Source organism: Coregonus lavaretus (assembly GCF_964263955.1).
Source record: "Coregonus lavaretus genome assembly, contig: HAP1_SCAFFOLD_877, whole genome shotgun sequence".
Classification (NCBI taxonomy): Eukaryota; Metazoa; Chordata; class Actinopteri; order Salmoniformes; family Salmonidae; genus Coregonus; species Coregonus lavaretus.
Genome location: NW_028156754.1, coordinates 149,128 through 171,024, shown reverse-complemented (window position 1 = coordinate 171,024; position 21,897 = coordinate 149,128). Strand labels below are relative to the sequence as shown.

Below are 21,897 nucleotides of genomic sequence, written 5' to 3'. Positions count from 1 at the left end.
ACACACACACACACACACACACACACACACACACACACACACACACACACACACACACACACACACACACACACACACACACACACACACAAACACAAACACAAACACAAACACAAACACACACACACACACACACACACACACACACACACACACACACACACACACACACACACACACACACACACACACACACACACACACACAAACACACACTAACCTATTGACTTTCAGGGATTCATCATTTATCAGATAGTCATAACATAAGTGTATATTGTGACTCCAACATACATCACTAGATAACCCGGGGGGAGAAACCGTTCCTCTGAGAAACTTAGCAACCTGTCTTTGTAGAGCACAGAGATTCCCCAAACAGGGTGAAAAGGGCAGGAGTTACACTGAGCACTCCACAGTGTTTACTTTCCTCTTTCAAACCCTTTCCTGCAGCTCAGTGGGTTCCATTCATCACAAACCACAGCCTCTCATGAGATACTTTCAACATTCCAACATCCCAACCCACTACAGCACCATAGCAGGGCAGCACTGGGTCAGTGAAAGATTACCTTACAGCTTGTGTAGATCATCCATTGAGCATGAAACCACATGCTTATGTTAGAATTTGAACGATACGCTGTTGCTTATTTTCCTTGATACTCCCACTCTCTACATTCACTTGTGTTAAAGTAAACATTGGAGTGCTTTAATAATTAAATCAAACAAATATGAGTCCTTTATTGCTGTTTTGTGTTGATCTGTTTGGATTTAGGACAGGCACTAAATGAGAGCAGGTCAGGAACACGTTTCCTCTTGTCGTATGAAAAGGCCTCAATGGCCATTGTGTAAATCCCAGGCTTTGAAGTGTTAGAGTAGAAAGGAACCAGGGACTAAAGAGAATTGAAAAACTCCCTTGGCTGGCTCCCCAATCAGTGAAAGGAGTGCTGTTTGTTCAATGCAGAACAGCTTTTTAGCAACTTCTCTTTGAGCCCTTTCACCTGTGTGAGAGACAACAGAAGTGATCAAACATCATTTATCACTGGTACAAGCTGTGACCTTCCACGTACAAAACCAACGACAACAAAGAGCTGAGTTAGATTGGTCTCAGGTGCCCCTCCAGAACACCTGATTGAAGTACCTCATCATGAGAGAGCCCACGGGGATCCAACGAGAGAGCAGAGGGTAGACAAAACCTTCTCAGCAATGATGACACATAGTAGTCCAATAGGACATGATTGTTACTGTGACTCTCTCGGATTCTCTTCTGTGCTGACTCTTAACTTAAATTGATTTAAAGTGTTTCCCCACACCCAACAGTTTTCTTTATTTTAAGCAATCAAATGACTATCATTTGTCCAATGCCCCACCCGTAACATTGTGCCAGCTTCGATCCATGCCAACCTACTCCTACTCCTGGCCTGCCAGCTCAAATGCTCTGGCTTTATGTTAATCCATTGAACACCAGGACCTAATCAGGCCCTTATTCAGGCCCTTAGTGCTCCACCCTTCACATCCTGTCTATTTTGTTATGTACAGTTATTCATTAATGAGCTCTCCGTTCTCATGCAACAGAAACACAACATTTCTGGATCACTGTTTTTATAGCACGTTGAATCCAAGTGGCCAGATGTGTCTTAACTGTGTTCCAGATCCATAACCATATTTTCACCCCTCCTAGCTGGCCTCAGACATTGTTTGCATATAGACAAGTATAATAACAATACACGACTGTTAGATTGTGGGCGGCTAATATAAACCCCTTTATATTCTATGTATTAAAGTCTCTACAGGTTGGACAACGTTCCATTGTTCAGAGGAGTTCAAGCAACTCAACTGCATTTCAATTTACTATCCGAACGACTGTTTGTTTTCATCTGTTGTGCTTGAAGTCAAGCTCTTTCATCTGTGTATCTGTTCTGCATCTGTTTATGGCTGGTTTGAATAGTTTCAGCCCATCTCCCCAACACCAGAGACCTGGCTGGGTAGTGACTCACCAGGCGTCAGGAGGACTCTTTCTACCCACACTCTTCTTTCACGGTCCAGGAAAATATACCCATTCTGGTATATTAGTTTTTCCATGACAGAGAAATCAATGTGACAACGTTTTCTTATTTAACCCTTTCAGACGCAGAGCCCAAGTATCTTGTTGCTGTCCAGCCAATCCCGAGTAATGATGTGAAGAAACAATGCACAGGTACCTGTGGCAGTCTGTCTACACATCTAAAAGGTTAATCAGGTCATCAAACGTGTTGTAAATATAGTGTATGACTATTGACCTTTGTCCTCACAGGAAAGGTCAACCTGGAGAAGCCACTCCACCTGGTGATTGGCTCTATCACCCCAACCTCTGTGCTGCTGTCCTGGGGAACCTTCCTGAAGACGCCCTATGATGTAGGCAACATCATGAACGACTGTCTGGAAGACGGGTGAGTTATACCCTACCACACCGCCAGCGAAACATCTGGTTCCAGTTCCATGTTGCCTTTTCAGACCAAAGTTTTCCACAGAAACAGCCTCACTCAGCGCAAAATGGATGACAGGTGAATACAGTTACACACTGTTTAGGCATTCAGACGATCTGGTTTTCACAAAAGAAAAGGATCTAGTTGAAATCAGGTGCACACACTGAGATCTGAATACAAGGCTGTTATTGCCAGCTATGTATAAAGATGATATACTGTATGAAGGCTTGACTAGATTTAAACTCATACCATGCATTCAATGTACTGTACTGTCGAACCTTGGAGGATTTATGAAGCATAATAGTTCTATAGAGAAACGTTGAGGAAGTGTGTCATTTATTTTTTATGGAAAATGGAGCATGGGAATGGGCCGAGGTCTGTTCCAGCACAGGTGTGTGCAGGAGTTGACTGAGGATACACGGACTGTACTGCTGGGACACACTTTTCCATCACTCTATTTATGCTCAGCCTTAAATGCATTCTAGAATTCCCCCCTCGCCGAAAGTTGGAGGAGTCGTTGGAAATCTCAACCTAAGTTACAGCTGAGAGTGCCTCCTTCCATCTGGTGGCGTATTAAAAGCTAATGTCAGTTCCTTCTGTTTACTGCTTGGCTACTGCCGGCAGCGCTACCTAGAAAGACAATCACTGAGGGAATGAAAGGGGATCGGTTGACACTGACGAGATGACCGGAGATACCGGAGCCAGAATTAACAATAGCTAATGGAGGGCGGTGGAGCTGGAATAGCCACCCATACTGTATGATGTAGTGCACGTCTGCTGTGCTTTGTTGTGAAATGAAGACAGCATTTTCCAAAGGTTAGAGTTTACCATAAAGATGCACAGCTACTTTACAAGAATCAGCATGTTGTTTACTGTGCCTTGTTTGTCCTTCCCATGCAGACACTACACCGTCCGCTACAGGGAGAGGAACAGGAAGTGGATCTACCAGACCTGCCCCACCAGCGACACCGTGATTGACAACCTGAAGCCCAACACCCCATACGAGTTTGGGGTCCGCTCCAACAAAGACGAAAGCAGCGGAGTCTGGAGCAAGCCTGTCATTCACAAAACCAACATGGGTGCAGGGTTGGGTAGGTTACTTTCTACATGTAATCGGTTACAGTTACTAGCTACCTGTCCAAAGTTGTAATCATTAACATAACATTTGGGTTCCCCAAACTCAGTAACATAATCTGATTACTTTCAGTTACTTTTAGATTACTTTCCCCTTAAGAGGCATTAGAAGAAGACAAAAAGGATCCATAAAACACATTTGTTGTGTCATCATGGTGGTCTCTGACTTGTGGTCAGACTCGCTCAGGTGGAACAAATGTAAACTTACCGCCTTCTTTTCAATGCTGAATTAAATGTAATTGAGAAAACAGAAAGGTGTCATAATGTATAAATTTTTTGAGCAAACATCCTTTCCAAATTTAAAAGTAATCCAAGAAGTAGTCATCTAGTTTTTAAAAAGTATCTGTAATCTGATGACAATATTTTAGCTGGTAATGTGTAGCTCCTGTGTAGCTCAGTTGGTAGAGCATGGTGCTTGCAACGCCAGGGTTGTGGGTTCGATTCCCACGGGGGGCCAGTATGAAAAATGTATCCACTCACTAACTGTAAGTCGCTCTGGATAAGAGTGTCTGCTAAATGACAAAAATGTAATGGATTACACTTTAAGTTTTTTGGTAATCCGATTACATGTAATCAGTTACTCCCCAACCCTGCATGGGCAGTATGTACATCACACTTAGGAAAATGAAAATCAGCGATTTCAGGGAGTACATCGTTTTATTTTTTAAGAAGTCTGTAAGAAATCTTTGTGGCACAAGAAAACAGAGTAAAACATCCATACCATGTGAGCCATTTGTGCTTTATTGTTCCTACTTGCCAGACTTTCAAAAGACGACCTGCCGACACACTCTTCTCAGAATAGCAGTTGTTAACATCTTCTTCTTCATGTTTTGCAGACAAAATCATCCAGAAGCCCTACAAGCACCGGACCCTTATTGCGAAGCCAATGGTATGTGCTGTGTTTTGTTGGCCATACAGCATAAGAACCTATGATCTACGGGACTCTCAGTCTCTGAATTAAATAGCTTCCACAGGCATACATATTCTCACACTACAACTTTACCCTACAACTACATTTATTTCTTCAAGAAAATCATTTTCTATTTCCTGCTGTCTCTGTGGAGGGAGAATATACAAGGTGGTGAGAGAGGGTGAAAAGCAGAGTGTAGCTGAGTTGTGTAAGGCCAGAGTAGAGTAGACAAACTTCTGTCTGCTTCCCCTGTCTGACCCCAGCACCCGGCCTGAGAGACTCTTTAATGTGGGTTAAAGAAGGTGACCCTCACACCCCAGCGGTGACAACACAAAACAGGCAGAACATCGCAAATCAACACATGACACGCTCGCTCTGACACAGTCTTTCTGCCCACTCACAATCAATCAATCAATCAATCAATCAATCAAATGTATTTATAAAGCGCTTTTTACATCAGCTATTTTGATTTTGTAGCTCATTTGCGCGTTTGTGACTGTTATATGGCCCTTGACCATGTGTGTTGTGTGTGTGTGTGTGTGTGTGTGTGTATGTGTGTGTGTGTGTGTGTGTGTGTGTTGTGTGTGTCTGTCAGTTAGGCTAAGTCAGGTACCAGTAAGTGAAGTGTAGACAGCAGACCATATATGTTTTCTGGTGAAATGGCTCTTCCAGTCAGAAGTCAGGTTGAGGGGCACGTTAGGTACGCTAGAAGCCTCAAGGGATACTCACAGTGATGTAGCACTCAAGGGGAGACAGCCCAAAGCACAATGCTATCCTCACCATAAAACTAAAACATGGCTTTAGCACCGGAAGCGTATTAGCGTTGACATATGAACTGTGGCTGTGGATCTGGTGTCAATAAAAACTTCCACCAACTGTAGATCATTTTTGTTTCTCAGAAACCACCCATGTCCCGCGCACTTTTCCCACCTCGTCCAGGTAAGCCATTTATATATATATATTGCATTGAATATATGATATGATATATATATTACATGGTAATGAAACAATGAGGGATGCTACATGCCCATATACATGTCCATGCAACACCGTTGCATAAGCTTTATTCCAATGTACAGTAATGTAAAGTAGGTCATTATGTTGTTCCAGGTGTGTACGTCCAGACAGCTAAATACTACTTACCCTTGTTACACCTGTTTTCTGAGGGTATAACTGCATATTATACTGTTTTTTTTATATGGTGTAACACCTATGTAATGTAAAGTGCTGGTTTACAGCATCAATACTTTAGACATATGGAATATGTTGCAGCTACTTGAAACCATGCCTATCTCCTCTGTAATCCATTCTTGATTCCTTTCTCCCCCAGCTATTCACAACAGGACTCAGCCTAGAATCCCTCCTCTGACCAAAAACCAAGGTTTCCCAGGAGCTCCCAAGACATCTTTCGGTGATTACTCTCTCTCTCCACTCTCATTCTAATGCACTTTACATTTCATTTATTTTTATTTTTATTAACCTTTATTTAACTAGGCAAATCAGTTAAGAACAAATTCTTATTTACAATGACGGCCTACCAAAAGGCCTCCTGCGGGGACGGGGGCTGGGATAAAATATAAATATGGGACAAAACACACATCACGACAAGAGAGACACTACATAAAGAGAGACCTAAGACAACAACATAGCATGGCAGCAACACATGACAACATGAGCACAGTTAGAAAGATATGGCATATAGAAGCAAACCGGATGGACATCATGAAAATGATCGGAGAGGTTGAGAGTAGAAGAAGTTCAGGAGCAAAAACAAATAAAATATAATTATTGTAAGTTGACTGTGTCCATAAGGTGCAGATAGTAAGTATAGGCTGGAAGTAGAGGCCTGGGCATTGTTGTTCACTAATTTACCCCAAGTAGGGAAAGGATGGCGGGGTTGAAAAGTAATAAAGGGGAGTATATATATAAAAACATGGGGGATTGGAAGTGATGCAGACAATTACATTGATGGAAGTTACAATCTGCAATATTAAGTTGATCTACCCCCAATAAAAAAATTAAATAAAAGAATAAAAAAAAAACACATGACAACACAGCATGGTAGCAACACAACATCATACTCTGCTGTTTTTTTGTATTACTCATGGTTGCACAGGTATTGTGGCCAAAAACACTACTCTTTTCACTGTCTTTAAAGACCTTCTGTGGTCAAACACATTTCCTGCCCCAACGCCTTCTCTACCTTTGCACTTTGTTCCTATTCACACTTTATGAAACGTGATATTATTTTCTACAGCACCACCAGAGAGCCACCTGGAAGCTAGACCTGACCCCCGCTCCAATGAGCCTCAATGGCCACAGTTCCCACTGGGTAAACAGAGACAGACATTTTGAATCATATCAAGCTTTATTCACAGTCAGTCATCGCTTGGCTATGTCCACTACGCTGCTGCGAGGGGAGGGGTGGGTTGGGGTGGGGGGTGAGAACCGCAGCTGTTCGTTGTGATTGGCTGCATGCTGGCATGCCTTGAGTCCACTGAGAGTTAGAAAGTCCCTGGATCGCGGAGATGGTGGTGGCACAGGATGGTGCCGCCACAGAGTTGGAAGTATGTGCGTAAGTTTCTGCCAGAGCAAATGCGAAGGGCACGCATGACGGTGATCTTGTTTCGCATTTCTCACATCCTCTGAGCTTAGATCTCAGGCGCTGTGAGAGCATTGACTGCTTGTTTCGCTCACTTTCCCTCCATACTGTATCAGTCCAACTCAGCACTTTACCTTTACCTCATTCTCTTCCACTCTTTTTTTCTGTCATCCATTGATCTATTCATCCATCCATTTTCTATTTTTCTGCTGTTTGTTCTTCCCATGTCTATCCCCACAACCTATGTGACTCTCTCCTTCTCTCCAGCAGTGTCCATCAAAATCCCTCATTTCATATGTTTGTGTCCACGAACCATGACATCTTTCTTGACATCAGTCATATCAGTCATCTCTCTCCATTTTTCATTCCTCATTCGTTTACAGAGTTATTGCACTGTCTGCATGACAACACTGCATGCAAAAGACGTCTTTGAATTTCCCATTAGGGAAAGGCAGCACAAAGTCGCTCACTACCCCTTCTGTCCCTCTAAATACTCCTTCCAATGATGTTTTCAAGACCTTCTGTGTGTATTTCTATGAGGTACAACTACATTATGGGACAAGGTTAAATCAATCTGAATCCACTATTAGAAAAAGATAAATAACTACAATCTTATACAGTCAATGAAAGGTATTCGGAGACATTCATCTCACAGCCAAAGAGATGGATTTGAATGCCTGTCTATGAACTGTTGATATTGACCGCAACAATTGGGCATCAAAATGTTCCATAAGGTACGTCCTTATGTGACTCCATAGTTTCCAGTCCCCATAATCAAAGTATACCTCTCTCTTCTCTCTCACCCAGACGGAGGAAACAGTATTAGAAATGCTTCCTCTCATCTCGTGGACCTCCCTCCTGCCTCCCCCCAACTCCTGCCCACCAAAACCCCCAGTACCTCCTCTGCCACCCCTGTCCCTAACAACCCCTCTCCACATGGTGAAAAGCAACAGGGAAAGACCCAACCCAGGGGACCAACTAGCGCCACAGAGAAGCCACATAACCCTTCCTCTGGTAATTTCCACCTTTCAACTCTCTTTAACCTTCCCCTTCTTTTGCAGAGTCTGTGATGTCATGTTAAGGGCATCAGAGTATACTCTGGTACCCCTCAAATATAAGTTATTTAAAATGCCTAACTCTTTTCGGAGCAAACGCCTAGATGTTTACTGAAACCGAAAGACTTACTGGTATCTAAAGCTATTAGGGAGATTTGAACTTTTTATGAAGTGAGGCAGGAATCCTTTGTTTTCCTTTACCTCAATGGGTAGTCTTTGAGAGTACTGCCGAGTAACAGATAGGCAAGGAAGCGCCATCTTGAATTTCTCTACAAACCACTGTAACCCAACCCTCCAGAAACAGATAAAACCATTTTTTCCCCACACAGCTTTCAGTGAATCACAGGAAGGAGCATCACTGCTGACACACGCCCTGGGCAGTGAGAAAGCCAATAATAATAACTTGGGTAACGATGACCTCATTGTACAAATGCCGTCACTGTGTTTTGCCTCAGCTGGTCTACGTACACTCCACTGTCTGTCTGCTGTCCATTGTGTCACCATCCTCTCAGACCACAGCTTCAGTGTTGTTGTCCAGCTTTAATGCACACTCATTGGTCCACAGCTTCAGTGTTGTTGTACAGCTTTAATGCAGACTCATTTGACCACAGCTTCAGTGTTGTTGTACAGCTTTAATGCACACTCATTGGTCCACAGCTTCAGTGTTGTTGTCCAGCTTTAATGCAGACTCATTGATCCACAGGTCAGGAGTTGGACTGAATGCCCTTTATTGCACCATCCACCACATTATCAACTACATTATCCATATCTGCATGGCATACACAATCTGACTGTCATGGTTACGCTGCACTGCTGAGCCCCAGCAGCATCTATGACTGTATTCCTCAAGATTGTGGAAGCTTTACGACAAAAAAAATGCTTGAAAAATCCAATAGTTAATATTGTTTACGTCACTAAATTAATTAGAAGTACACAGAGAAAACATGCAACGCTTGTAAAAACAAGGCTAACATGAGTTAAGAGCTCATGTTAGAGAACTACACAGTAGATGCATTCAATCAAACTACACTATTGAATGCTGCAGATCCTTTGAGAGATCATTGATTGAATCATCATCACTAACCCCACTATTCCTCTCCTAAGGGCCGTGGCTCCCAGCACACCTGAATGGCACAACAGAATGGTCTTTAACAGACATTGAGACTACTCATTGTAACAGGTTCTACAATTGTTTTTGTGGTTTTCTAGGTCAAGGCAGCCAGAGAAATTTGAAACCCCATGGCCCGGCCATCACACTGATAGCCAGGACCATGAAGTCTCCTGCTGCCAGAAACCCTCTCTTTCCCTTCACTGATGGCTCAAGACAAGATATCCCATCCGCCTCCTCCTCCTCCTTCACCTCCTCCTCCTCCTCCACCTCCTCCTCTTCCTCATCCCTTCTTCGTAGTGCCAATAACTCATCACAGACCTCCGGTACACCAGGGGGTAATGGAATCTCTCTCTTCCCCCTTCTCCTTCCTTCCTCCTCTTCCTCCTATTATGTAATCTCCTTGTGGTTTTCTGAAAATCCCCTCTACCCCCACAAACCCTGTGTAACCAGTGTGCAGTACTTACTCCAAACCCACCACACATGTTGTCATATCTAGGCAGAGATCGAGATTAGGCAAAGATTGCAGAGTTGGTTTGGCTTCAAGTGCCTAATTTCACCCTGCACAACATCTGGAGAGCGTGATTGGTCATGCTTCGACGTAGCTTGTCACCTCCGCGGTCAAGATTTGTCACGGCTGTCCAATCTATCCATTTCTCGATTCTCGCACCATCTGAAGAAGTCACTTACACTGCTACTTTTAGAAAGATCCGTCACATGTCGTAGATTCTGGTTGCAGCACGGGTCAGCCATGTTAAGATAGAGCTTTACACTGTCTTTGGGGAAACACGTGTTGTTCACTTGAGGCTGAAGCGCTTACAGGACTCTCCACTGGTCCATCACATACTGTATAACACGTTCCTTTTCCACGCAAAGTCACATCTGTTTTTGTCCTGTTTTTTTTTCCTGTTTATTTTCCTCCTCACAAGGCCTGTTGGGAGATTCATCTCTAATCAGTTTTTTCCTGAATAATTAAGTCTTAACTAACAATACTAGCCAATTCAGTGTTGTTGTCCAGTTTCAATGCAGACTCATTGGTCCACAGCTTCAGTTTTGTTGTCCAGCTTTAATGCAGACTCATTGGTCCACAGGTCATGATCAGGAGTTGGACTGAATGCCCTTTATTGCACCATCCACCACATTATCAACCACATTATCTGCATTATCCATATCTGCATGGCATACACAATCTGACTGTCATGGTTACGCTGCACTGCTGAGCCCCAGCAGCATCTATGACTGTATTCCTCAAGATTGTGGAAGCTTTACGACGAAGAAAATGCTTGAAAAATCCTATAGTAAATATTGTTTACGTCACTAAATTCATTACAAGTACACACAGAAAATATGCAATGCTTGTAACAACAAGGCTAACATGAGTTAAGAGCTCATGTTAGAGAACTACACAGTAGATGCATTCAATCAAACTACACTATTGAATGCTGCAGATCCTTTGAGAGATCATTGATTGAATCATCATCACTAACCCCACTATTCCTCTCCTAAGGGCCGTGGCTCACAGCACACCTGAATTGCACAATAGAGTTGTCTTTAACAGACATTGAGACTACACATTGTAATAGGTTCTATAATTATTTTTGTGGTTTTCTAGGTCAAGACAGCCAGAGAAATTTGAAACCCCATGGCCCGGCCATCACACTGATAGCCAGGACCATGAAGTCTCCTGCTGCCAGAAACCCTCTCTTTCCCTTCACTGATGGCTCAAGACAAGATACCCCATCCTCCTCCACCTCCTCCTCCTCCTCCTCCTCTTCCTCATCCCTTCTTCGTAGGGCCAATAACTCATCACAGACCTCCGGGACACCAGGGGGTAAAGGAATCTCTCTCTCTCCCCTTCTCCTTCCTTCCTCCTTCCTTCCTCCTCTTCCTCCTAATATGTAATCTCCTTGTGGTTTTCTGAAAATCCCCTCTACCCCCACAAACCCTGTGTAACCAGTGTGCAGTACTTACTCCATACCCACCACACATGTTGTCATATCTAGGCAGAGATCGAGATTAGGCAAAGATTGCAGAGTTGGTTTGGCTTCAAGTGCCTAATTTCACCCTGCACAACATGTCGAGAGCGTGATTGGTCATGCTTCGACGTAGCTTGTCACCTCCGCGGTCAAGATTTGTCACGGCTGTCCAATCTATCCATTTCTCGATTCTCGCACCATCTGAAGAAGTCACTTACACTGCTACTTTTAGAAAGATCCGTCAGCATGTCGTAGATTCTGGTTGCAGCACGGGTCAGCCATGTTAAGATAGAGCTTTACACTGTCTTTGGGGAAACACGTGTTGTTCACTTGAGGCTGAAGCGCTTACAGGACTCTCCACTGGTCCATCACATATGACACCCTCCTTTTCCTATTTATTTTCCTCCTCACAAGATCTGTTGGGAGATTCATCTCTAACCTGTTTTTTTCCTGAATAATTAAGTCTGAGCTAACAATGCCAGCTGCTTTTTCCATAACAGTCCTTCTTCTTCTCCACAGCCAATGGTAAGCATCACAAAGGACCCGGCCTTCCCAAACCAGTCGTTTGGAACAGACTGAGAATGGGTAAAAAGAGCTGATATTTCTCCTCTGCGTCTCTCATCCATTAACCCATACAGTTTGTTGGTGTTGTGGCAGCATCATCAACCCATGTCGGTGTCCTTCACCCATTCTTTTTGTTTGTCAATAATGTTTCTGTCTCTCCAACCATCCATCCATCTGTCCATCAGCCCGTCAGTCTGTCTGTCCATGTGTTGTGTTGCCATCTGTCCAAGGGTCTTGGTGTTCTTGCCGTTAACGCAAGCTTCTGCAGATTCAATGCTGTTGCAGGCTTCAAAAGCTTTTGACAAGGAGTAATCAAAGGGGTATTAAGCAATCACTGCTCTTTTTGGGAAGTAAGACTGTGTTAGTACCCATTTGGTCTGTGTAATGTGGTGGTGGGGAAACTCGGTTCATGTTTTCCAAGCGGAAACTGAAGCATTTTCAGAGGCCTTCAAAGATCAGGCTCTTCAGATGCCGAGCTACTTAACCAATGCTGTTTCTCTGTCACAAACTGGCAAACTGGAATATACGTAATGCCGTTCATAAAGCTGAACAAAGTCAAATCAATGTAGAGCTGCAGAAACCTATCTTTTTAGGAGTTCCAACGTTTTTTCCACCACTTTTGGTTGGGGTTCACCCTGTGCATGATTGTATGCATGTCAGTCCTGTACTGTCCTCATTGAGCATGAGCTGTGGTTGGTGTGGTCTATTATCATACTTCATTGTATGGTTGTGGTCTGTCTCATGTTATGGTCAACTGGCTGTGGTCTGTCTCATGTTATGGTCAACTGGTTGTGTCTTTATTGATAATGCAAAACAGTGGAATATTCTTTGAAAGATCTTCATTGATATGTTCAGACACTCCACATTTCCCCCGAATACACAATAGGTTTGGGAATAGGAATTAATCTTAGTACTTTTCCTGCAGCAAACACAAACAACTCGCTGTTGGAGGACATAAACCCTGGTGTTTCGGGCCGTTCAGGCTTCTTTTCCATTGAGGACCAGTTCTATGGTAAAATGGCATGATTCCAGTCTATCTGCACCCAGCGCAAAGCTAGCCCCGCCCACGCTGACTCACGCTAGCTCCCATCGCCATCATTTCTGCCCAGTCTGCATGAGTCGGCCATGTTGGATGTAAAAAACATATTTTTTTTTTTAAGAGTCTTGTTTTGATCAAAACACTGGTCGGCCATCACTAAGAATTCAACCAAAGGCTTCAGTTTAGCCAAGCATTTGGAAAATACTTTCCTTTTTTTGGAAAGTTTGCATCTGCAGGTCGTTAGTTTATTTTTAAGAACCTTATTTTGGCGTGTTCCTCACCAAGCTTTGCACTTTCTCTCACCACATGTTAAGAAATAAAGTGTTCTATAATAGCCTTGCCACCATGTAATGAACTTGATGTTTTGTTTGGAGGGCGGCTCAAATGTTATTTTAATATATTTTCCTGGGTAGGTTCCACATGCTTCTGGCTTGATTGCAAGTATTGACTTTAGAAGAACAATAAGCTTCACAGGCTAGTGCGTCACTGTGGAGGTGCCAGTGTTTAGAGCACTCATCATGCAATCAGGAGAGCACGGCTCTCATCAGCTTTTTCATCAGCTACGGGAATTCAATATTTGCTTTTGGTTACGGATTTGTGCTTGTATGAACTAGATTTAGTGGACCAATAGTTTTGCATGAGTAGACAGATCACAGTGCAAAGGCAGAATAAGTCAGCAGTCGATAATGATTGTGTGTGGTGGCTTGGCACTTTCCATGCTTTACTGCATGTACTGTACCCTGTTGAACATTTGTAATCTTGATCTGTGTTGGTTCCATGTGGCTAGAAAAATGCAATGTTTTAAGATTATGTAGAACACTGTCATTGCAGATAAATATCTATGCTTACTCCGATTTCAGTAGACTTACAGTTTTATAAATGTATAACATATGCTATTGAGAGAAAGAAAAAAGTTAAGGAAAGCTTTTCTTTTTAAGTAGAACCATGTTTTCTAGAAACTGTAGAGTTTAATAAAGCAGTGCTAACTGCAAACTGGCAGTATTTCATACATGTGTAATTGATGGAAAGGAATGGACCCATATTGCTTTATATTACAAGCTAAAATGTTTCAGAACTACACCAGCTTTCATGTACTGGGGGTTTGCATTTATCATATTTTCTTATGGATTGGGAACAATTCCTTGATTGTCAAGAATTTGGCCTCAATGCAACAGCGCTAATTGGCAACAGGTTAAGCATCTAGTTCTGGGTAACTTTCAGAACATGTGTAAAACCTCAAGGAATTATGTAGGATTGTTCATGTTTTAAGGTTCATTGGGCGTAGGATATGGGGTTTTCCCATCCATTTATTTATACAGTCCATATAGAGTTCCTCCCAGGCATAAATGCCAAAATAATTATGGTCATCAGTATGATGTACACGCTCAGAAAAAAGGTGCTATCTAGAACCTAAAAGGGTTATTCGGCTGTCCCCATAGGAGAACCCTTTTTGGTTCCAGGTAGAACTCTTTTGAGATCCATGTAGAACCCCTTTAACCTTTTTGGAACCCTTTTTTCTAAGAGTGTATGACAGATGGCAGATGTCAGATACGTGATGAAATCCTGCTGTAGGATTTCTCTAGATATTGCTGAATTGTGTCAACAATGGTGAAGGTATTTGGGTTATTCTACAAGTGGCGGCGAAAGAGTGTTACATAGTTTTTCATTTAAGATGACCTCTTCAAGGCAAATAACACCATCAGAGAGACAAAGAAATGGTTATCTCAGACATTCTAATGTTTAGTGATTATGTGATTGACTGTTGTTTCCTTTGATTTCTATTTTTCAGGATCTCGTCCATCCATTCCTGTCAACAAAAAGACCAACCTGGTTGGCAAACCTGGTGATATGGGTAAGGTCTAGTTGGTTTATATATCATCCACTGCTTGAAATGTTGGTGTACACACCAGTTTCAAAACTCCATTATACACCAGCTATTAGTGAAAGGGTATTTTGTCATCAGAAAGTTTGTCATTTGGCTGAGCTTATGTTTACAACCTCGAAAGGCACTTTTCCTCTAAGCAAATATAGAAATATTTTAGAAAGCCATGAAAAACAACGTGCTTTGACAAACTCTCTGTTCTCTACAGACAAGCTGAATGTTTTGAAGCAAACAGACAAGGCCTCCATTTTGAAGAAGTTTCCATCAGTGACGTCTAAACCTGCCAAGCAAGAACGCAGACACACAACAACGACCGCACCATCAGTCAATGGTATGACTGTTCACTGATCAGAGCTAAATTACGTCTTAAGAAGAAAACCTACTTTACTGGTGCCCCGTGTGAGGACAAGCCTTACATTTGTCTTGTGGAGCTCTAAAGCATCTCCTTGTTTTTTTCTCATCCTCTCACAGACATCTGGTTTGAAACCTGGGAGAACTCTTCATTATTCAGCTCCTTGCCAGCCTCTGACGTGGACGCATTGGGAAAGAAACGTTTTGTTGGTAAGTAAAAATAAAAATAAACTCCTTGTAACTATCATGGACTTCTGTTGTCCCCAGCAGAAAATACTAAGTTACTAAATGGTTGTTTTGAACCAGTAGCGCAGGGATCCATTAAATGTGATATCTCTCTTCCTTAAGCACCCCATGTGGTCTACAAGACGGACAAGAAACCAGACGAGCCTTGTTCCATCACCTCCTCTCTCAACTACTTCCCAGAGGAGGAGGGCGGGCAGACAAACGTGACCGCCCCGCCCAAGTCTCCGCCCTCCAACCTCACCGTGGTAACGGTGGAGGGATGCCCCTCCTTCATCATTCTAGACTGGGAGAAGACTGACAACGACACCACAGGTGGGGAGAGTGGGACACTGTACCCGTCTATGTGCTCCAACTACAATGCAAATGCATAGCTACATACATTGCAAAGTGTGACTCTGAATACCTGGATACTTGGTGAATTCTTGAATTGAACAGTGATTTCCTGGTTGTCTTGTAGAATATGAGGTCATCTCCACGACGAAGGGACCAGATGGTACTCAGGTCTCCATCCTGACCACCAACCAGACTCACACTGCAGTGGAGAACCTCAAACCAGAGAGCAGGTATATAACACATCATCTTTGTGTCTCAGATTGATACAACACATTGTATTCACTCTGGCTATGCTCTCTCTCTGTCCTCAGATGGTAGCTTTTTTCAGTGCTTTGAAAAAGTATGAGAATGCATGCACTCGCTACTGTAAGTCACTTTGGATAAGAGCATCTGCTAAATGACTAAAATGTAAATGTTTGTGAAACTTAAACTTTCTGAAAGGCTTTCGTTCATGGAAATAATACAGCATTTGAATTATTAATTGTATTATTACTACTTTTGTCAGAAGGATTAGCTAGCTAGCTACGTCTGGTTAAGATCAGGACCTGCACTTCTCTCTGGTGTAGTTGGAGAAGGAAGGTGAGCAGAGGAGGGCCGCTATGCTCCCTAGGTTTTTAATGAAGCCTGAATATGGGACTATTTGACATTAAAGAAGTGATAGAATATAAACCAGGGCTTCCTGTGAGCTGAGGCCGCTGAGGCTGCTGGCACGTGGTGGACCAATCGCTGTGTCTGAACATCTCATATGGAGGAGACATTAGTGGAAGGGACTCTCTGGCTCTCCTGGCTCTCTGGACTGCACTGTCTGGAGAAGAGATAGATAGGGAGGCAATACTAGAGCCTCATTTGTCCTTGCTGTAACACAAGGCTGAACAAGAATACACCACGTTTCCATCAAGATACAGTGTCCACTTTAAATGCTGTGAGGATAAGAGGAAAATCTGATTCTGTGGAAATGATTGCTTGCAATTGGAAATGGAGCGGAAATTAGAATCTGGAGCGAGTCGGTTAGATGATCGCTGTGAGACCTTCTGATAGTGACACTTCCTGCTCTTACCTCACAGCTACGAGTTCAAAGTGAAACCCAAGAACGAGCTTGGAGCGGGGCCACCCAGTGAGCCTGTGTCCTTCAACACCGAATCAGGTACAGTATGGGCCAAAGAAACTTCCTAGCCCAGCACTAACACACCTCATTAAACGACACAAGAACTTGGTAATTGGTTGTTTTGTTGAATCGCTGACTTACACCATTACCTATTCAGGAGCCAGTTAAAAGCTCAAGAGCCACATCTGGCCTTTGGCATGGGCCATTTGTTGACTAGGTCAGGCATTTGGTGTTAAACAAACAAATAAGCATCCACTAACATATGCACGTACAAACGTACTAACACACAGCCTCGTCTGCCAGCTCCAGTCATGTCTGGCGATCCACCACTTACCGGTGTAGGGGTCTGTAATTAACTAGCTGTTATTAACCTAATGATTTCAGCATGGCCCCTCTATTTCCATAACATTGGCTGCTGCCTCTCCATGTAAAGTGCCTCCAACCCCTGGGGTGCTGTCCGGCTGCCAGCTCTCCCTCATCCTGCATAGCAGCTCACAGCACACTCAACCAAACTCACTGATACAACAGTGTATCATAAATACATGGCGAGTAGCGAATCAGGTCATTTTTGTGTTACTGGAAGGACCTCACCGCTGGGCCTCATTGGCCCACAAAGGCTTACCCTCTATGTGAAAGATGATGAGGAGTTTGAAAGCAGATGATTTGCCCTCGGGGCCTCCTGGAGCCTCACACTACCGTACCACACTGGCTCTCCAGTGCCAAAGACTCAGGATCAAGTCGACTAAATTACTTGCCGTAGATTTTGTATGGCTTTGCTACAGGGCGTGTGGTTTTGTGGTCTTTTATTTAGGAGAATCACCAACTTGTTATAAAAAAATTCATTTCGGAACCATTTGTACAGTCTATTCTGAGAAGAAGACATTTGAAAGCACTTACTAACTCACATCTCTCTCTGCCTCTTTCCCTCCATCCCTCCATCCCTCCGTCCTGCAGCGGACCCACGTGTGAGTGAGAATGTCTCAGGTAAGCCCCCCAGTCTGCTCTACGGTCTGTCCTGAGCACCGGTCCCAGGTGACATGTCCCACCAGGCTGAATGAATGGATGATCTAATGCCTGGCACAGGGAGAGTCTGTGGAGACTCAGGCCACAGTGCCCCAGTGTAGCAGTACACTGCTCTCCATCCAATATCTATGAGCTCACTTCTTCCACACCCAACTCACAGCCAGACCAAACATTTACACAGCTAAATGAATGGAGAGATTTTTATTTTCCCTTTCATTTCATCAGTAGTAAAAGGCTGTGATGCACTAAAAAGACAACTTTGATTGGGAATGCATATATACATTTAGGATTCTACACAGCTCTATTTTCTTAATTGTTATCTTTGTTTCATGCTTCATGCCTTTGATATTCCACGTTCTAATATTCTGTTAACTCTTTCCTGTAGGAAAAGATGCCATCTGGACCCAGTTCCCCTTCAAGACAGACTCGTACTCGGATTGCAATGGCAAGCAGTACGTGAAGAGGACCTGGTACCGCAAGTTTGTGGGCATTCAGCTCTGCAACTCTCTCCGATACAAGATCTATCTGAGTGATTCTCTCAACGGTCAGTTCTGCTTCCGGCACTCAATGTCTATAGTACAGTACAGTACAGAACAGTACTGTTGCTCAGTTTAAATTGCCATCCCCTTTGACAACTTTTATCCCTAATAACTTTACAGGTAAATTTTACAACATTGGGGACCAGACTGGCCATGGTGAGGACCACTGTCAGTTTGTAGACTCGTTCCTCGATGGAAGGACAGGAAACCAAGTCATGGCTGACCAGCTGCCAGCAAGAGAAGGTACAGGCTACATCAACGACAGATCTATCATTGAATTGTTGAAATGCGAACCTGTTAAGAATATGCTTAATATCCATGCTTGAAAACAACTACATTTTCACAATGTCTAAAATGACTCAAAGTTCAGCCCCTCACTTCATTTTGTCTGTCACATACAGGGTATTACAGGGCTATGAGACAAGAGCCTGTCAACTTTGGTCAGATAGGACGGAACTCTCACGTCACCTACGTGTCATGGTACGAGTGTGGAACGCCCATTCCTGGCAAATGGTAGGACCCCCCAAAGCTGTCTGTGGAGAAGCCCGAAGAATATAAATATAAAACCGTCTAGGTAGGTGGCAGGAGGGGTCCTTCCACGCATCCCATCAGTCTCTGGATGCTACATATCCCCCATCCAGCCGCCTCTGAACCACAGCCATGTAAAAACGTGTACATGATCTACGTGTCAGGGAAATATTATGTCCATATGTAATAGCTTTATCTCATCTTATTTATCAAACATGACAAAAAGGCAAACTGATAAAAACAACATAGTATGAGATAGATGGAGAAACTTCTAACAAACAGTGTGAGGTAACAAGCATACAGTAGATATAATTTTTATTGAAATAATGGGAAGCTGGCTCCCTGAAACTTATTTTGATAACGTGTATAATATTATTTATCAAAGTGTTTGATGCCATGTTCCGAGTTCTAGGAAATGGGTTATAATGCAACGCTTCTGCTGTACAGTACGAGTTGTAGAGTTTCAGACAACCTGACAGAATTTCATGGTTTCATTCAGTGACTGATTCATGGTGCAATAATTGTTCCATAGATTGGTCAGTCTTAGGGTTCTATTCAATCCGTATCACTGAAGTTCAGCGTTACGGCAACATTCCCGTGTTAGTGGAGACTGCATTCATGGTAAACGCTGCATATGTCGGCTCAATCGGAAATGACCTTTACATTTCGATCGCGCAATCTCTAAATCTACAAGTTGAATCCAGCCCTAGTTCATAATACACCTTCAGAGAAGATAATGCTGTATATATTAACATGAAGTCCACTCTCACACATATCCTGTAACCAGTGGAGGCTGGCTCATAATAATGGCTGGAACAGAGTAAATGGAATGGCATCAAACACATGGTAACCATGTATTTGATGTATTTGATAACATTCCACTAATTCCGCTACAGCCATTACCACGAGCCCGTCCTCCCCAATTAAGGTGCCACCAATCTCCTGTGCCAGTAACGTTCATTGTATGAATGTTGACCGAGCTATGGCGCATGGTGCACCTGCATTTTCCCCTCGCTGTCACCTAAAATCAAAAACAAGCATAGGAAAATAAGCACACACGCAAACACACATCCACAAACTCATACACACAGAGGAGGTCTTGTACCAAACCAATATTTCTCCTTCAGTAGCCCTGATATATGGGGTGGCAATGCATGGGAGGTTTTTACACTTGCAATTTGCACAGCATAAATGTATTTATATGTATATGGAGAGAAAGTATTTTTTCAACTAACTTTTGCAAAGACACGTCCCTTAAAGCGACCATTCATACTTCTCAGTGTTCCTCTGGCAACATTTTACAACCTCTGATACAACACGTTGTATTTATATCATGTTGGAAAATAAGAGAGATATCTTATCTTCTTAGTAGCCTTGATAAATGGTACAGAGTGGAGTCCTGTTGAATGATTTCTTAGTTTTGTACAGAAATACACTTTTGGCTCCATGCGCTTGCAGATCAGTGTTTTTATGCTTATTTTGTATGGAAAATGTTTGTCACATGAAACTGTACTGTTGTTTTTTCAAACATACTTTCATTCCTGTATCTAGTTTCAATAATAAAAACAGAAGTTCTGTTCCTTTTTTATAAAAAAAAAAGATGTCCTTGCCATTTTTCACTTAGGGTAGCTAGAGTGATAGTGTTTTCCAGTTGAAGAAGCGTACTGGTGGAACTTGAAAAATAAACTGCCTTTCTTAACTGGACTGCTCTGTTTCATCCATAGAATTTCTATAAAGTAGAAAATAAAATATAGTTGTTTTTATGCTCTGTCTATGTTGACATGAGACGTTGACCACCACTGAGCCTATCTCCTTACAGCTCATACATCCTGGTGTACTTTCCCCATGTCAGAGTAGAACCACATCGCCAATTAGAAAAATCAACAGACATCCATGGATTACCACACTTTTCCAGAGAGAGCCTCCCAAACGCCAAATTCAACACAGGGACATTCTTCGAAATCACAGGGGCAAGGAGAAAAAAAGGCTAATGAAAACTTCAAACTGGGCTCTCAATGTCTGTATTAGCTTTCAAAGAGAAAGTTATAGTCTGAGCATAACAGTTAATGTCACTTCAAGGTGGAGCGTTCCCTCAAATAGGACAGTAGTCTGAACCCAGCAGCCTGACTACATCTCCCACAGCTGACCTACATAAGCTTTTAGAAGCAGTCTTTCAAAAGGAAGTTCAAGTTAAGTCACTCTCATACAAAACCAGCAGGCTAAATACTGCTAAAATAACCACTTCATACAAAACCAGCAGGCTAAATATTGCTAAAATAACCACTTTATACAAAACCAACAGGCTAAATACTGCTAAACTAACCACTTCATACAAAACCAACAGGCTAAATACTGCTAAACTAACCACTTCACCATCGTTGCTTTAGTAATATTAACACTGCTCTGTATTAAGAAGGATGGACCAGTCCGTGCAGGCAATGAGATAACCAGCTGAAAGTTTATACCACAGAAAATGTAACTTTTTACGATAAGATTTGCATAATGAAAAAAATAAGCTTCAGCTAAACAGTGTCATCAGGGACGCTGCCAAGCTTGTGCCAAGCTGATCTATGGGGAACAACTCAGGGGTTGGAGTAACAGAATGGGAATGTTATACAGATGTAGGATCTTCATTTGAGCCAGTTTGCTACAGCAGGAAAATAATCCTGCAGCAAAAGGAAATGTGAATTATTATGTGGATTATAATTAATGGGCATTTTTGTAGGTGTGGATAATTTTTTTGTAAGGGAAAATCAAATCTGAAATTTCAAAGTGGCCTTTTTAAGCCACAAATACACTACAAATAAAAACAATTCCTGCATTGCGGGAAAGTTATCCTGCAACAGGGCGATCAAATGAAGATCCTACATATATACAGTGGGGAAATAATGTATTTAGGCAGCCACCAATTGTGCAAGGTCTCCCACTTAAAAAGATGAGAGAGGCCTGTAATTTTCATCATAGGTACACGTCAACTATGACAGACAAATTTAGGAAAAAAAATCCAGAAAATCACATTGTAGGATTTTAAATTAATTTATTTGCA

The 21,897-nt window shown here is 42.6% G+C and overlaps 1 protein-coding gene across 10 annotated transcripts in view; it reads left to right on the top strand.

Annotated features, from left to right (window-relative positions):
• The window catches only part of LOC311126007 (target of Nesh-SH3-like), a 28,714-nt gene extending 8,166 nt beyond the window's left edge, over positions 1 to 20,548 (top strand). Inside the window, exons 3-25 of one of the 10 annotated variants that reach the window (XM_084200029.1) lie at positions 2,120 to 2,188; positions 2,285 to 2,420; positions 3,357 to 3,547; positions 4,427 to 4,479; positions 5,400 to 5,439; positions 5,831 to 5,911; positions 6,758 to 6,832; positions 7,910 to 8,116; positions 8,487 to 8,564; positions 9,367 to 9,603; positions 10,878 to 11,096; positions 11,761 to 11,826; positions 12,731 to 12,817; positions 14,634 to 14,696; positions 14,935 to 15,057; positions 15,198 to 15,287; positions 15,426 to 15,635; positions 15,781 to 15,886; positions 16,721 to 16,800; positions 17,716 to 17,745; positions 18,170 to 18,328; positions 18,444 to 18,566; positions 18,725 to 20,548. In XM_084200029.1, the coding sequence (XP_084056155.1) occupies positions 2,120 to 2,188; positions 2,285 to 2,420; positions 3,357 to 3,547; positions 4,427 to 4,479; positions 5,400 to 5,439; positions 5,831 to 5,911; positions 6,758 to 6,832; positions 7,910 to 8,116; positions 8,487 to 8,564; positions 9,367 to 9,603; positions 10,878 to 11,096; positions 11,761 to 11,826; positions 12,731 to 12,817; positions 14,634 to 14,696; positions 14,935 to 15,057; positions 15,198 to 15,287; positions 15,426 to 15,635; positions 15,781 to 15,886; positions 16,721 to 16,800; positions 17,716 to 17,745; positions 18,170 to 18,328; positions 18,444 to 18,566; positions 18,725 to 18,840 (2,639 nt within the window). In that variant the 3' untranslated portion in view covers positions 18,841 to 20,548. The remainder of the gene's footprint in view (positions 1 to 2,119; positions 2,189 to 2,284; positions 2,421 to 3,356; positions 3,548 to 4,426; positions 4,480 to 5,399; positions 5,440 to 5,830; positions 5,912 to 6,757; positions 6,833 to 7,909; positions 8,117 to 8,486; positions 8,565 to 9,366; positions 9,604 to 10,877; positions 11,097 to 11,760; positions 11,827 to 12,730; positions 12,818 to 14,633; positions 14,697 to 14,934; positions 15,058 to 15,197; positions 15,288 to 15,425; positions 15,636 to 15,780; positions 15,887 to 16,720; positions 16,801 to 17,715; positions 17,746 to 18,169; positions 18,329 to 18,443; positions 18,567 to 18,724) is intronic. The other 9 variants (XM_084200031.1, XM_084200032.1, XM_084200033.1 and 6 more) reach the window with 9 other exon arrangements.
• Positions 20,549 to 21,897: the final 1,349 nt, after the last annotated feature.